General features: G+C 39.5%; 1 protein-coding gene across 1 annotated transcript in view; it reads left to right on the top strand.

The window, feature by feature from the left end:
• AOX1 (aldehyde oxidase 1) overlaps positions 1–11023 on the top strand; it is an 83383-nt gene extending 72360 nt beyond the window's left edge. Inside the window, exons 32-35 of the mRNA XM_081336845.1 lie at positions 3316–3381; positions 5296–5484; positions 7950–8117; positions 10653–11023. Coding sequence (XP_081192971.1) covers positions 3316–3381; positions 5296–5484; positions 7950–8117; positions 10653–10706 — 477 coding nt within the window. The 3' untranslated portion in view covers positions 10707–11023. The remainder of the gene's footprint in view (positions 1–3315; positions 3382–5295; positions 5485–7949; positions 8118–10652) is intronic.
• The last annotated feature ends 3976 nt before the right edge of the window (positions 11024–14999 follow it).

The following is a 14999-nucleotide window of genomic DNA, read 5'->3' on the forward strand; positions in this document are numbered from 1 at the left end:
TCTGCTCAACCATGGGATAGCTTATGGGGTGATTAAGTGACCCTCCCGCCTTTTAGATTTGGATGATGAGCAATTGTTGCGCTGAAGCAACGCTCAACCACCCAACATTTTGAAGGATAAACATAGAGAGATTGTAATATGTATCAGCAAATATTTAAAAGGTATAAACAATTGACCACTCAAGTTGGCAAACTTTAGCAACTATTGGCTCAAGCAAATCAGAGCCTATTTAGATTGGACACTATTAAGTTCCAGGTCATCACCTGCAGATACAGGGGAAGCAGTAGTCTGAAATATCCAGGTTGCGTCTGGTTGGGGAAATCTTTTATAGGGTATGTTGTTTGTAGTCAATACTTTAAAACAATCTTTGTAGAATTAGACAATGCTGCCAGAGGGTCCATAAAGCAGGAAGGTGAGCATATGTGGAACTGTATGTGGAAAGCTCCAAGTTCAGTCCTTGGCACAGACGATGTTAGGCAAAATGGGCAAATGTGCTAAGGCATCTTTTCAGGTGGTTTCTTAGCGGAAGACAGGAAATGATTGGGTGGCTGTGGGCCTGTATATAACATGGGTCAGGGGATGAAGATCCTCACTGGGTGGAATGTTAATGCAACTAGCAAAAAGGGTGATGTCCATAGACAAGACCAGTTTTCAGAGGGGAAGGAGAGGTCTACATTTGGGATGAACATGAGATGGTTGTTTTTTAAGTATGCTACATTTAGCATAGATCTTATGGCACAGTTTCCCATATGTCCCATCACAAGATAATGGAAGATTGTCACTGTGAGAAAGAGCTTCAGAGAGGGCAAAAAGAGATTCTGCAGCTCTGTGCTGCCCTGTGTTAGGATGCCGATCTGCACACCATACAATGGCCTCTCCCCATCTGAAGCTAATAATGATCCCAATCACATCATAGAGCATACACCTTCTGCTAAATATGGGCATAGCAGAGACAGCCAAGTAGAGACAGTGGGAGAGCCTGGCCTCATGTCGTGTAGGGCTTTATAAATGATAATTAGCACCTTGCATCACACCAGAAAGCCTACTGGAATCCAGTACAGCTTAACAAGAAATGCCAAAGATTGCCCACACTGCTGCTTCCTGGAGCAGCTCGGCTTCCAGGTCCTGTTCAAGTGCAGCCCCATGTACAGCAAGTGATAATAATCCAAACAGAAAGTAATTAAGATATGAGTCACTACGAGCAAGACCTTTCAGTCCAGAAATGGGTGCAATTGATGTACAAAACTGTGCAAAGGTCCCCCTAGTTACAGCTACTACCTGCTCTGTTAGGCACTGTAAGTGCAGTAGGAATCCAAACTTGCACACTGATTGGCGAAGTGCACCTCTGACAGAGTTAAAGATGAAAAATATCAGGAACTGAATGCAGGGGGGGGACTTAAAACTGAACCCCCACCCAGACCTTTACAGTCTCCAGGCATCAGGAAAGGATCTTGACAACATTGCTTGGCTGGCTCAGGATGGGGTTGTAATAGGGTATTATTAGCATACTGATGATATGGCACCCAATGCCAGTGGATGATACCAGCTTCATGTAGATGTTAAATAGGGGTGGAGAGAATGCAGAGCCCTGAGACACCTCACAAAGCAGAGCTTTGTGTTAACTCTTCCTACCCTCCTAACACCAACTGGAAGCAGCTATAAAGAAAGGAGTAAAATCATCATACTATGATGACTTCCATTCCAATACCCTAAACCAGCATAGAAGAACACCAGGATCAGTGACTAAATACCACTCAGAGATCAAGGATGGCCAGGATGGATGCACTTTTCCATACTGTGTCTCCAAGAGATCATCAATAAGCACAATCAATACTGTTTTAGCATTATAATCAGGCCTGAATCCTGACTGAAAAGAGTTCAAATCATCTACATCTTCCAGAGATCTTTGGAGTTTAAACCAACCAATTCTCAATGACCTTCCTAAAAAGGAAAGATTGAACATTGAATGTGATCATTGTGTTCAGCAATGATCTCTTAAGGATACACACAACTATCTCCTTCAAGGTGGATGGAACCATCCCCTCCCACAGAGAAGCATTTACCATTGCATGGACTCAATCACCTTCACTTCCCAGGAGACCTTAATCAACCAGGAGGGACAGGAATCCAGAACATAATTCACAGCTCTAAAGATTTTGTCTGCCTCATCTACCTCATCAGGACTGACTAGTTCAAACGCTTCCCAGATCACCAATTGCCTCAGGCAATTCCTTGGGATCTGAAGAGCCAAATTCCAATTGTGAGACAAACTGAGCAACTTTGTCTGACATTTAACTATAATTGTTTTCACGGAAGCCCTGCAAGAGTTCCTGTGGCTCCTTCGTACTCAGGAGGAAAGAGGTTACTGACCACCTCTCTGCAGATGCAATAGGGATGGAGAAATAATTGTTTCACTGTTTTTATTGCCAATCCTTAAGAAAGATTTTACCCATGTTTGGTCAAGTTCACTGTTCGTTTTCCTCCAGGGACACTGTAGAGCTTTCTTAGGCTATTTCATCACCAACACTCCTCTGAAAGCCTGGGGCCTTCTAGGATCTATGTGTCTGGAGAAACTGCATAGGCACAATCTGATCCAAGGCCAAAACTGCCTTCATTCCAAGCAGCATTTAGAGACTCAGTTGAATCATGCACCACAAGCCCAGGAACACTACAAGTTCCCTTTGGAACTCATTAGGATCTATTGGGTACTTGAGGCAGACTGTTCACATTGGCTCTGCTTCCCTGTGACACCAGAATCATTGAAAACCAGCAAGCAAAATCTGTCCATGACAAGGAATTGATAGTAACATTTCCCAACTCTAGATAACATTGCCACTGCTCCAAGGTACAAACCAAGCCTAATGCGTGGCCTGATTTTAAGTTCAGTCAGAAATTACTTGGGTCAGGACCAGAGTTCTCATGAACTCCCAAGTGGTTTCTGAGGCTTTGCCCAAGAACAGCATTTGTTTTATGGTCTCAGCTTGGTGATGTTTTCTTGGACAGAATAAATCCTCTTAGAGTTATCAGATGCAGAAAAATATTGTGCTTGTACTCCTTTCTCCCCTAGCCTGTTCCTCTTAATAAAATAGCTGACATATAACCATATTTAGAGGCTTTAGTCTAGGAGGACAAGTTCAAAGTTTCAATGACCTTCCAGACCAAAACCCCAAATATGCCTGCTTGAAAAATTTCCCCAAACTTTATGGTAGTAATATATTTGTCATTATAATATTATAGGCCTAAATGTCAACACCTGTTCATTTTTTTCCTTGAACTGCTATAAAATGTGTTAATGATAATTTATCTGTGCAACAGAACCTCCGAACTGACATTGTCATAGACGGTAGTTTCAGCATCAATCCAGGCATTGACATAGGGCAGGTATGTACTTTAAATTCCTACCTTATTGTAACTACAAGCAAACAAGCTTTCCTGAAAGATCAAATAAATGAATCCCAGTTGCATATTATTGTTCAGATCCTTCCTTCCTTCCTTCCTTCCTTCCTTCCTTCCTTCCCTCCCTCCCTCCCTCCCTCCCTCCCTTCTTTCCCCCTTCCAGCCGGCAGGTAAGTGGCTGCTGTTAAATGGAAGAAGGAGCAAAGGATTGTGAGACTGGTTGGGAAACAGTCACACAATATTGAAAATAAAGATCAGGTGACTGCAACAGCAGCAGCCCTGCAGTGCAGCAGCCGCCAATAACACTTTCCCAAATTTCATTCCCTCAGGTGTCATGGGTTCTGGATTTTGGACACATTATGTAAATTAGCCCATTTGAGGTACCTTGTTGCCTTATACCATTTTGCTTGGTTAAAAGTCATGACAATGAGAGTTTTAATAGTAAATAGGTAGAAGTTGTGGTAAGTGAAAAGATAAATTAAATGAACACCGTATCATTTTCTTATCAATCCTAGACTGGATTAGATAGGCTGTAATAACTAAACAAGAAAGTGATGTTTTTGTATATCCATGCTGCAGAATTCAGTTTTCTCTTATTTATCACATTGCATTCTTATATATTAGATAATCTACACTGTTGAATTTTTTATTTTTGTATTGTTTCACATTTGAATATTAAGAAGCTTCCAGGCATCCTGATTATATAGAGAAACAGTGCAAATCTGCATTAATTTTTAGTCTATCTTGGCATTTTTATTTCCAGATTGCTACAATAGTGCTGCTGTCCTATGATGTCACAATTAGTATACAAGGATGTGTTACTGCAAGACCTTATATTTGCATCTTTTTTGTTTTTACTTTCTCTTTCCAATCAAACTACAGTATATGTGATCTGTCTCTGGGGGAAAAACTGAATGGAGGGAAGGAGGGCTGTAATTAGGGTAAAGGGCTTAAGATTATAGCAATGAAATATTCGCAAGAAGGATTCATGGATGTCTGATAAACTTGCAACAGAAGCAGTGCTTGGAAGAATAAAGAGTAGTAGCTGATTCATTGAGATTTATAGCTGAAAAAGATTGCGTTCAGAATCCCAAGCACCCATGGACTTCTCAGAATGGATGTTCGAGAAAGAGGTTCTCTTTATTCTTTACGACATAACATTCCATTCACATATCCTGTACATCATCTCAGTATGGGATAGGCTGCAAATAAATTTAATAAATAAATAAATAAATACATCTCCCTTCAGTAATGGTGAAATACTGTGATTGAATATAATGGGACATGGTAACAGGCTTGTTGGAATGGAAAAGTGCAGAAGGGCAGGGGACCTAGAAGGCAATGCTTGTCAATGCTTACTATTCTTTTAATTCTACATAAATATTGCTTATGTGATGGAGTTGGAATATGATGGGGTAATAAAAGAATCCTAAGTGACAAATAAATTTATAAATAACAAGACAGTTGCTAGGTGAATGTAAATTAAGAGTGGATGGCAGTTAAGACATAGAAAGCCAATATGTATTTTCTACATTTTGTGGAAAGATTCATAGGTCCAAAAAATCCTGAGATAGGATGGAACCATTAAACAAGAACTGCAGACCAGCACATGCTGTACCGTGGAACTATCACATCAAGATATCATCTACCTTGCCCTTGATTTTAGTGCATTCTCACAAGTCAACAGAAGTGTCCAATGACTAGATATCTCCAGGTTTAAGAAAATTTTCAGAGTTACTGCTCTGCAGAAGAACAAAAAAGATTATTTCTACAGCACTAGCCTATTCACATTAAGGGAAACAAATTTCCAAGGAAGTATGCTTAGTACTGCAAACTTAAGAAGTTATTTTCTTAGAAGAAATATATGCAAAACATAAAATGTGTATTTTATTTTCTCAGGTTGAAGGTGGCTTTATTCAAGGACTTGGACTTTATACATCAGAAGAAATAAAATTCTCCCCAGAAGGACAGCAGTATACATTGGGTCCTGACACATATCACATACCGGGTGTTTGTGATATTCCAGAAGACCTTAGAACCTACTTGGTGCCAAACTCAACAAATCCAATTGCTATCTACTCCTCCAGGGTAAGCAAATAATATGGATTGTCCGGGGACTGTTGAAGTGAGGAGCACAACCCCAAGAAGAAAATGCCAGCTTATTTATTTAATGTTTATTTAACGATTGCTGCATGTCTGCTTTACAAGAAAGAGGAGGTCTCGAAGTACGGGCAAGGAAATATTTCTATTGAAGTTAAGGGCTATAAAGCACGAAAACCAATAGATCAGATTTTGATGCCAGATTGTGAAAGCTAGGCAGGAGTTTGTCAATCTACTTATTATTAGGCAAATGGGCCTTTCAGGAAGGCAGCAGAGCCAAGATGTCCACTGTTAAAAGAAATGGAATGTTGAGTCATCAGGCTGATTGAGGATGGAACTTTGAGGATTCTTACTACCAGTATGTTGTTACTATGTTCCTAGGGCTGCCCTTGGGTTGTATTATGAGCCGGTGAGAAGACTTCTATTGTTTAGTTAAGATGGAATTACAAGGGGACTTTGTTTTGGGCCAGAGAGGGTCAATTTGAGTCTGATAGGCAAAGATATGACCTTGGTTTAACCCTGATCATGTCCAAAAGATGGAGGTCAGTGGGAAGAAGGATGCAGCCTCCATTTTGCTAGATTTATTTTCTCCACAAAAGGATAAAGAACAGCTTGCAGAGTGCTCCAGGTTTATGAATCACTTTTCCAGGAGGCATGATGATTATTTTATTTTATTGTAATAATTTGGATTTGCCCAAACACAGGACTCCAGGCAGTTTATGTCAATAAGATACAATAAAAATAACAGCACAAGCAACAACCCTTCAGTTAAACTCTGTATCATAAATTAATATTAAAAACAAAACATCACCATCAGATATTTTTTTAAAAAATTAAAAAATCAAGGACTTTTTCCAAGTCAAAATGATCTGGGCAGAACTCTTATAGACGGCTAACCCTACAGATGGACAGTAAGATTACATATTAATTTAGAAAGCAAGAGCAGCAATATTAATCAAACAGGAAATTGTTAACCACTGGTCTCTATAAAAGTGAAATGTGTAGTGCTTCAGTCTAATAGCTGAGGCAATTTTTGATAGACTTTTGAAGATGGCATGGCTTCAACTGAAAACACATTAGATTTGGATGGTTCAGTAGTCTGACAATATGTAGTAAATCTTACATTTTTATAAAAATAGGAAAATAGGGTTAAGAAATAAAAACTGATTGTAAACTATGCATCACAAGTAAAAATAAACATTTTCCTGAAAAGAAGTTTTGTTGTATAAAGCAATTACAGTTAAAACATTTATTGATGACCAAGAAAGAGGGGCTTGCATAATACTTACTAATTACTTAATATGTAAATTCAAATGCAAGGTTTCCATAAAAACTTCCTTGTTGCTTTCTGTGGAAACTGAATTTGTAATATCCTTTTAACTACATTTGTTGCTGTTCAGTCAATAAGTCTTGTCCGACTCTTCATAATCCCATGGATTGTAGCATGCCAGGCCCTCTTTTCCCCCACTGTCTCCTGGAGTCTGCCCAAACTCATGCCTACTGCATTGATGACACTATATAAAGCCATCTTATCCTCTGCCATTCCCTTCTCCATTTGCCTTCAATTTTTCCCAATATCAGGGAGTTTTCCAATGAGTCCTTTCTTCTCATTTGATGGCCAAAGTATTTGATGTTGAAAGAAAAATCTTCATCAGGGTCCTGTCCAAGCTGTGAATAAACAAAATGGAGGCTGCTTTAGAAAGGTTGTAGTTTATTGAAGAGCAAAGCCAAACAGAAACATGGCTCTGGGAAAGCTAACCACATGTTGCTGGGAGTGGTGGGTTTTTACACCTTCTTGGGCTTTTGAGGTTGTTTCCTGTTCCTGTTTGAGGCTTTGTTTTTCCTGTGTCATTTACTTTGAATTGAGTTTGAGTGTGCCCTTTTGATATTGGTGGATTAATCCTATTATGTTGCCTGTCCTTAGAGTTTGGATGGGGGTAAGTAGATTTTAGGTGTCTTTGTCTTCCTAATCTCATCAGTTTCTCCTAGCTTCCTTTGCTCCAATCTTCCTGAATGGATTATTACATCTGCATTTCTAAAAGATGGTTTCTGCTGAGTTTCTGCTTGGGGCTATTAAGAAAAACTGGCCTTGCTTTTCTGCCTTTAAGATCCTTTGGGGAAATATATTCTGCCTTTTTAATATTCCCCAAAATATTTCTTTCTCTGGATTCTTCCCACATTGAGCTTCAGTATCTGTCATGTGTAATGTGTAGAAATTGATGCAATTTCTGCAAACTGTAATACACTTTCTGTATTTCCAGTTCACAAGGGGCTTAGTCTTTTGTACACTGAAAATATTCAGAATTTTAGGATGCTGTTATAAGAATAGGATGACTGGATCAGATTGCTAGCTGTGTGAAATTATTGTAATAGATAACTTAAATACTATTGTACAAGAATATTGCACCAATTATTTTTTTTCCTTCCCTTTGGTTATTTTTATTTTTCTCCAGGGATTGGGAGAATCTGGAGTATTCCTCGGATCCTCCGTATTTTTTGCTATAAGAGATGCAATAGGTGCTGCACGGAAGGAAAGAGGATTAAACTCTGTTTTCACACTGGACAGTCCACTGAATGTAGAGAGGATTCGCATGGCCTGTGCTGATCACTTTACAGAGATGGTAAGACTTTGCCCTGTCATATTCTCTGTCTTTTGCATCTAACCTTCATTTCTACTTCAACCAGCAAGGCAAAGATTGTAAATGAAAGAGTATAAAGGCAGAGTCTGAAATGCTCAATACTGTTAAGATACTGTAAGTAAGGAAAAGTTAAAGCTGAGGGGGGGAAAACAGAATAGTTGTTCCAGATTATCTACTCTGTACATGATGGTTTATTGTTGTAGCCAGAGAAGGCTCCCACCGGAGGAATGGGTTTGGAGACTGTCAACTATCCCTGTTCTTGCAGCATTGCCTCTCAAGCTGCTCTTAAGCATCTTCTTTCTCTTCTTCCAGCAACTTTTCAGAAGGTATTAGGAAATGCAGATGGAAGAGGAATCACACACAGAGAGAGAGAGAGAGAGAGACAGAGACAGAGACAAAGAGAGAGAGAGAGACAGACAGACAGACAGACACAATCCTTTCTCCCAGGACCCAGCACCTTCCCATCCCCATCCAGCCCTGTGAGCTGGCAAACTCAGGAAAGAACCACTTGGATTACTGGAACAATCTTGATTGCTCATAGGATAATCTAACAGAAGCTTGAAAGCCTGCCAAAGGAATTCTTCCAGTCAATGATACCTAGCATAATTAAGCACACTTAGTTTGAATCCCTTTTTCACATTCCCCCTCCACCCTGAACTAAATAATCTTTTCTGACTGGTTCTCCTTCCTCCTCTGTGTTTCCAAAACCAGTTAGACATTTAATACCACTACCTGATGTGATTCAAGCTCTGTTACATTATTTTATTGTGATTTACTGTGTAAGCTGCAAAGCTTCTCCCATTTCTGAACCACCAATTTTTTTAATGATGGGGTATGAATGTGCACATACTGCACTTAAACAACATACGGTATTTAAGATCTGGAAATCCAGCAAGATCAGGCTGCTCTTCTCAAGAATGTTTATTTCAGCAGTCAACACCCCCCTTTTAAACCAACAAAACCTTTATATCAAATAGCCACCCCCCAAATCTGAAGGGCACTAACCTTAACACTCTGCAAAGCACTTCTCACAGCAGTTTTGGAGGGCTGATCAAAAAAATACTATATGAGCTGAGACTGTGTCCCTATGGACACTAGTGAAACTATAGTACTGCATCTTCTATAAGGACTCACCGATTCAATTTATAACACCTTCCCTAATAAAATATCTGGGAAATACTGATCTTTTATGTGCAACTATTATTATTGGATCAGTACACAATAGTTTCTTTGAATGTGGCCAAATTTTGCTATGCTATATGTAAAATTAGACGAATTTTAACTGCCCACTGATAATCCACCACTAACCACAATATATTATTCTATCTGCCTTTTACTTTTGTTTTTTTACTATTATTATTGCTTTTAATGCTTTTGTTTGTGGTGCTGGTCTGTGACTGTAATAAAGATTGATTGATTGAACGAGCCACCAATTCACTGATATCACTAATTTAAAATGTATTTTGCTATCCTTGCTTTCTATCATTCAGCTGTGTTAGGCACTCTGAATTTTAGTATTATGAGTTTGTCCAGGACCAACTCAAATGTTATGAGAGTTTCTGTGGAGTTTAATTTTGGTGTGTTATTATGCAATGCAATAAAAATATGCTGCTTTATTGCCCGTTAAATGCGGAAAGTTCATTTCATAGCAAAATAATCGGATGCTTAAAAGGTGTTTCATAAATATTTGTACACCACGAACTAGTATGTATGCAATTGTAACTTTACAGCTGCCTTCTTAAAACACTGACCTTCAGTTTAAAACAAAACAAAACTTCACTTGTTACTCTGCTCAAGTCAATCAGGTTCAGTGTTCATGAAATGATGGAACAATTCAAGCTTTTACAAAAGCAATTCAAGCTTTTACAAAAGATTCAGGAAATATATGGAGATATATAGAGTAAATCAGTAAACTAACCAAAAGCAAGTTTCAAATTTCCAAACATTTTGGGAATATTTAAGATTGCAAAGTAGCTAAAATAAAGCAAAATAAAATAATTTTGTTACAATAGCATTTATGGTATTGTTAGGCCCAGTGCTTTTTTTGTAAAAGAAAAAGTTGCCGGAACTCACACATGTCATGCAACCCGCCTTGCCTACCCTACAAGGTTCCATCCAAAAAAGGTGCCGGAACTCCGTTCTGAGCGTTCCATGAGAAAAAAAAGCCCTGGTTAGGCCTAAAACAACAGCAACCCAACAACTCCCAGCCTACTGATATGATGCACTGCTGTAGGAAACTCCCATGTGATTCAAATTGCAGCAATACAGAGTGTTCCATCTTCTGCCCCATTTTTCTTTGATGGCTCTCAAGATTGGAGGAAAATGCTTCATGTAGAGTATTTTATTGGCTGTTAACGTTGCACATAACTGAAGCAGCCCACAATGGAGACCTGGTATGTTGTATTGTACCTTATCAAGCAAATATGTAGTCTAGAATGTTCACTATGATAATTATGTTTTAGTTCATACTAAACAATCCCATGCTTAAATAATTGTTTATGTTCCTTTCTTGTTTAGATTCCAAGAGACAAGCCTGGGACCTATAAACCTTGGGCTATCCAAGTGGATTAATCTTCTACTTGTTTTTCAATGAAATTGTGATTTACTTACCACATAATGTTGTACACGCCTTTTCAGAAATATATCATACGGTTTTCGATGGGACATACTCTCCAAATAAATGTTTATAGAACTGCATCCTTCATTGTCTGATGAGACAGTAACATTGGAACCATGTTTAGGATACTGTTGGCCAAAGATGTTCAGTTTGATCTTTAGAATAATTTTCCAACCATTTATGACTAAATTTGGTGCACCGGACACATACCAGTTATCTGAATGAAACCAATAGTTTTAACAGCATATCTCTCTCTCTCTCTCTCTCTCTCTCTCTCTCTCTCTCTCTCTCTCTCTCTCTCTCTCTCTCTCTCTCTCTCTCTCTCTCTCTCTCTCTCTCTCCCCCTCTCTTTCTGATATAGTCATTTAGTATTGCTTCTGATTTAAGGAATATACTGTAACTAAATGAGATGTAAAGAAAGATATTTTATGTATCTTTTCATTTTTCTTCCTTTTTATTATTATAAGCCACCTAGAGGAGCTCTAGAATATTTGCCTTGATAAATGAGAAATAAATGTAATTTCAATTTAACAAAATAAAATTAATTTACATACAGATGTATATTATAATAAATATTATAAATATTTTAATGCTATAAACTGTTGCTTATGAGATGTATACATCAACTCACTAATTGAATGAGTTGCTATAGTTGTAAAAGGCTCTAATTATTCAGGATAAGGTAGTCAATAATAGATTAAAACATTTTTAAATATTCAAATAAATATTCACCATGGACAATTTTATCTTGTGGGCAACTAAGCACACTTATCAAGGGCATCATATATTAGAAATGAAAAGCAGCTATTAACAAAATTAGCAATGCAAGCAAGGCACTGGTGATTTCCAGTGGTATAAAGAGCCTTGGTGGAGCAGTGGGCTAATGCCTCCTTAAGTAACACCAGCTGCCTGCAATTAGTGCAGGTTCGCATCCCACCAGGCTCAAGGTTGACTCAGCCTTCCATCCTTCCGAGGTAGGTAAAATGAGGACCCAGATTGTTGGGGGCAATAAGTTGACTTTGTAATAATGCCGCTTGGGGGGGAAAGCCTTAATAAGCAGGCATATACAGTACATAGAATGAAGGCTATTGCTAAGCACATTGGTTTGTGCTTAAATTGTAAGCCGCCCTGAGTCTTCGGAGAAGGGTGGGATATAAATGGGATTAAAATAAAATAAAAAAAATATTGGTCTGTAAGAAATCTGGTTATTTTCAACATAAATGTGACGCTTTCCAATTGTTAAAAAAGCACTTGAAAAATAGCTGCATATTCTTTAAAATGTTATATATTAAACATGGTCCTATCGGTCTGCATGTAACCACACATATAGTATGTGGAATTTTAGTGCTCACATGTGTGCATTCTTTAATGAATAAAGATTGAATAATTTGGCACTTTTGACAGCCTTTTATTAAAAACATTGCCTTAATCTAATGGTTATTCTTATAATTTAGGGTCTTTTAAGAACCATTGCATTACTGGGATTGCTATAAAACCTTTATGTTCAATTTCGGCACCATTCCCACTAGAGATGACATTATGAAAAGAATCATTCTGATAGATTGAACAGTGATCTTCATTTCCTGTCTTACCATTAGTAACTAAGCAATAAGGTTTTGATTCCAAATCAGATGAGAAGTTAACATTGTGGAATAATCCAATTTGAAATTCATGGAAGATATTTAACTAGAATATGTCTGCACAAGGGATCAATACTTTGATAAAACGTGATTGATTGCTTTAAAGACTTTGTAGGCTGAATATGACCTATCTACATATGCTTGGCACTATGTATAATTGAAACATCTGCTAACCAAGCAATATGGTCTGAACACAACAGTAGTTTTGAGGTGCAGGACCAAAAAACAATAAGTAAAAAAAAATAAGTTCTAGAATTGGTCATTTCATAAAGTTTTGGCTCTTTTAGGCCAGGTGCATAGCAAAGAGGATAACTTTATGCAAATGGAATTTATCTCCTGGTGTTAAGGATGCAAGATATGAGTTTCTTATTTATCTCTGAAAAGTGTGCTCTAATAATAGGAAGAGGAAGCATATGTTTCTATATGATCTACATTTAATGTTAAATTTAAAGATTGCTTTTATATTATCAGTAGTAACTGTAAGGGTGTTTTTTTAAAAAAAATCCCTTCACCATATAACCGTTTCTCTTTTTTTCTTTCTTTATGCTGTAGTTTTTTAAAATGTCCCTTTTAAAAATAAATAAAAGTCCCTGCCAGCACACATGTAAAAATACAGATCAACTATTGTACAGAATTTTATTGTAAACCAGCCATACCAACATCACTTGAAACAGAGACTATGTTTTTTGGAAGAACTAATGGAAGACAAATTATATCAGTGTTTATTTATTATTTATTTATTTATTTATTGGATTTTTATACCGCCCTTCTCCCGAAGGACTCAGGGCGGTGAACAGGGCATATAAATAGAGATACAAAAGTTAAAAAAAGATTAAATAAATTGCCCAATTAAAACAGTCAAATATAAAAACCCATAAAAACCCAGACATTCCCCCATCAGGCCAGGCCAGCTTGTTCGAATAAATGGGTCTTTAACCTGCGCCGGAAGGAGCGGAGATCCGGTGCCATCCGGAGCTCCTCCGGCAGTTGGTTCCATAAAGCCGGGGCGCCCACAGAGAAGGCCCTCCCCCTGGGGGCCGCCAGCCAACATTCTCTGACCGGAGGCACCCTGAGGAGGCCCTCTCTGTGAGAACGCACAGGGCGGAGGGGAGTCGACGCTGGCAGCAGGTGGTCCCCGAGGTATTCCGGACCCATGCCATGTAAGGACTTAAAAACCATCACCAAAACCTTGAACCTCACCCGGAAGACAACTGGTAGCCAATGCAGCTCGCGGAGCAAAGGTGTAACATGGGAGTACCGGGAAACTCCCAAGACAACTCTCGCGGCCGCATTCTGTACCAGTTGGAGCCTCCGAGTGGTCTTCAAGGGAAGCCCCATGTAGAGAGCATTGCAGTAGTCCACACGAGAGGTCACAAGCGCATGAGTGACCGTGCACAGGGCATCCGGGTCCAGATAGGGCCGCAACTGACGCACCAGGCGAACCTGGGCGAAAGCCCCCCTAGTCACGGCTACTATATGATCTTCTAGATTAAGCCGTGAGTCTAGGAGGACTCCCAAGTTGCGAGCCCTATCCACGGGGGTAAGAACTCACCCCCCATAGAAAGAGAGTGTTGAAGGAAGTCTTCATCAGGGTTCAAACCAAGCTGGGAGAAAACAACATGGCAACTGCTTTAGAAAGAAGGTTGTAGTTTAATGAAGAGGAGAGTCAGACAGAAAGAGGGCTCTGGAAAAAAAGGGCCCACATGTAGTACGGCAGGGCTTTTCAACCTTTTCACTCATTGTACCACTTTTAGGATATGGCAACATCCGAGTACCACCAGTCGCCTAGAAAGGTGTCAAAAACTTGATGACCCCCAAAAAAAGGAAAAAAGTGATGAAGTAAGGGTAGTCCTCGACTTACAACAGTTCGCTTAGTGACTCTTCAAAGTTTCAATGGCACTGAAAAAATTCCCCCCAAGCCACAGCCGAGCAAGATACCTGTCTGCCCGCCCAGCGGCGCTCTTCCTCCTGTCTGAGGTTTTTATTGTTGTGAGCATTTCTGTTGAGGATTGGCAGTGGGGGTGGGGTGGGGGTGTGTTTGGTTTTTATTCCCCCCGTCTGCTGGGTGGTTGCAGCAGGTTTTAGTCACTTCACATGACCCTGGGACACTGTGACCGTCATAAATATGAATCAGTTGCCAAGCATCTGAATGTAAATCACAAGACCCTGGGGATGCTGCAACATTCCAGCTAATCAGTGCTTCTTCTGGGCTCAGCAGACATGCCAGGATCAGCGCTGAGCTCCAGCTGGAGCCTGGCGCTGATCGTGGCGCTTCCACTGAGCCCCGACAGCCCTGCAGCTCCAGCTATTTCTCGCTCAGGCTTGTGCAGTGCTGCCACCGGTTCAGCTCATTCCACTACCACTTTTCTAGGATGGTCGCGTAACACCTGCCAGGTGCCAATGTACCACAGGTGGTACCCATACCACTGGTTGAAAAGCCCTGTAGTAGGGGCTCTGGGGCTCTTGACGTTGTTTCCTGTTTCCTGTTTGAGGCTTTGTACTTCCTGTGTCACGTACTTTGACCTGAGTCTTGAGTGTGCCCCTCTGGCATCTGTGGGTTAATCCTATTACAGTATGTCCTGTCTTAGAGTTTGGGTGGGGTATGTA

The sequence above is a fragment of the Vipera berus genome, assembly GCF_964194415.1.
Source record: "Vipera berus genome assembly, chromosome: 1".
Taxonomy (NCBI): domain Eukaryota; kingdom Metazoa; phylum Chordata; class Lepidosauria; order Squamata; family Viperidae; genus Vipera; species Vipera berus.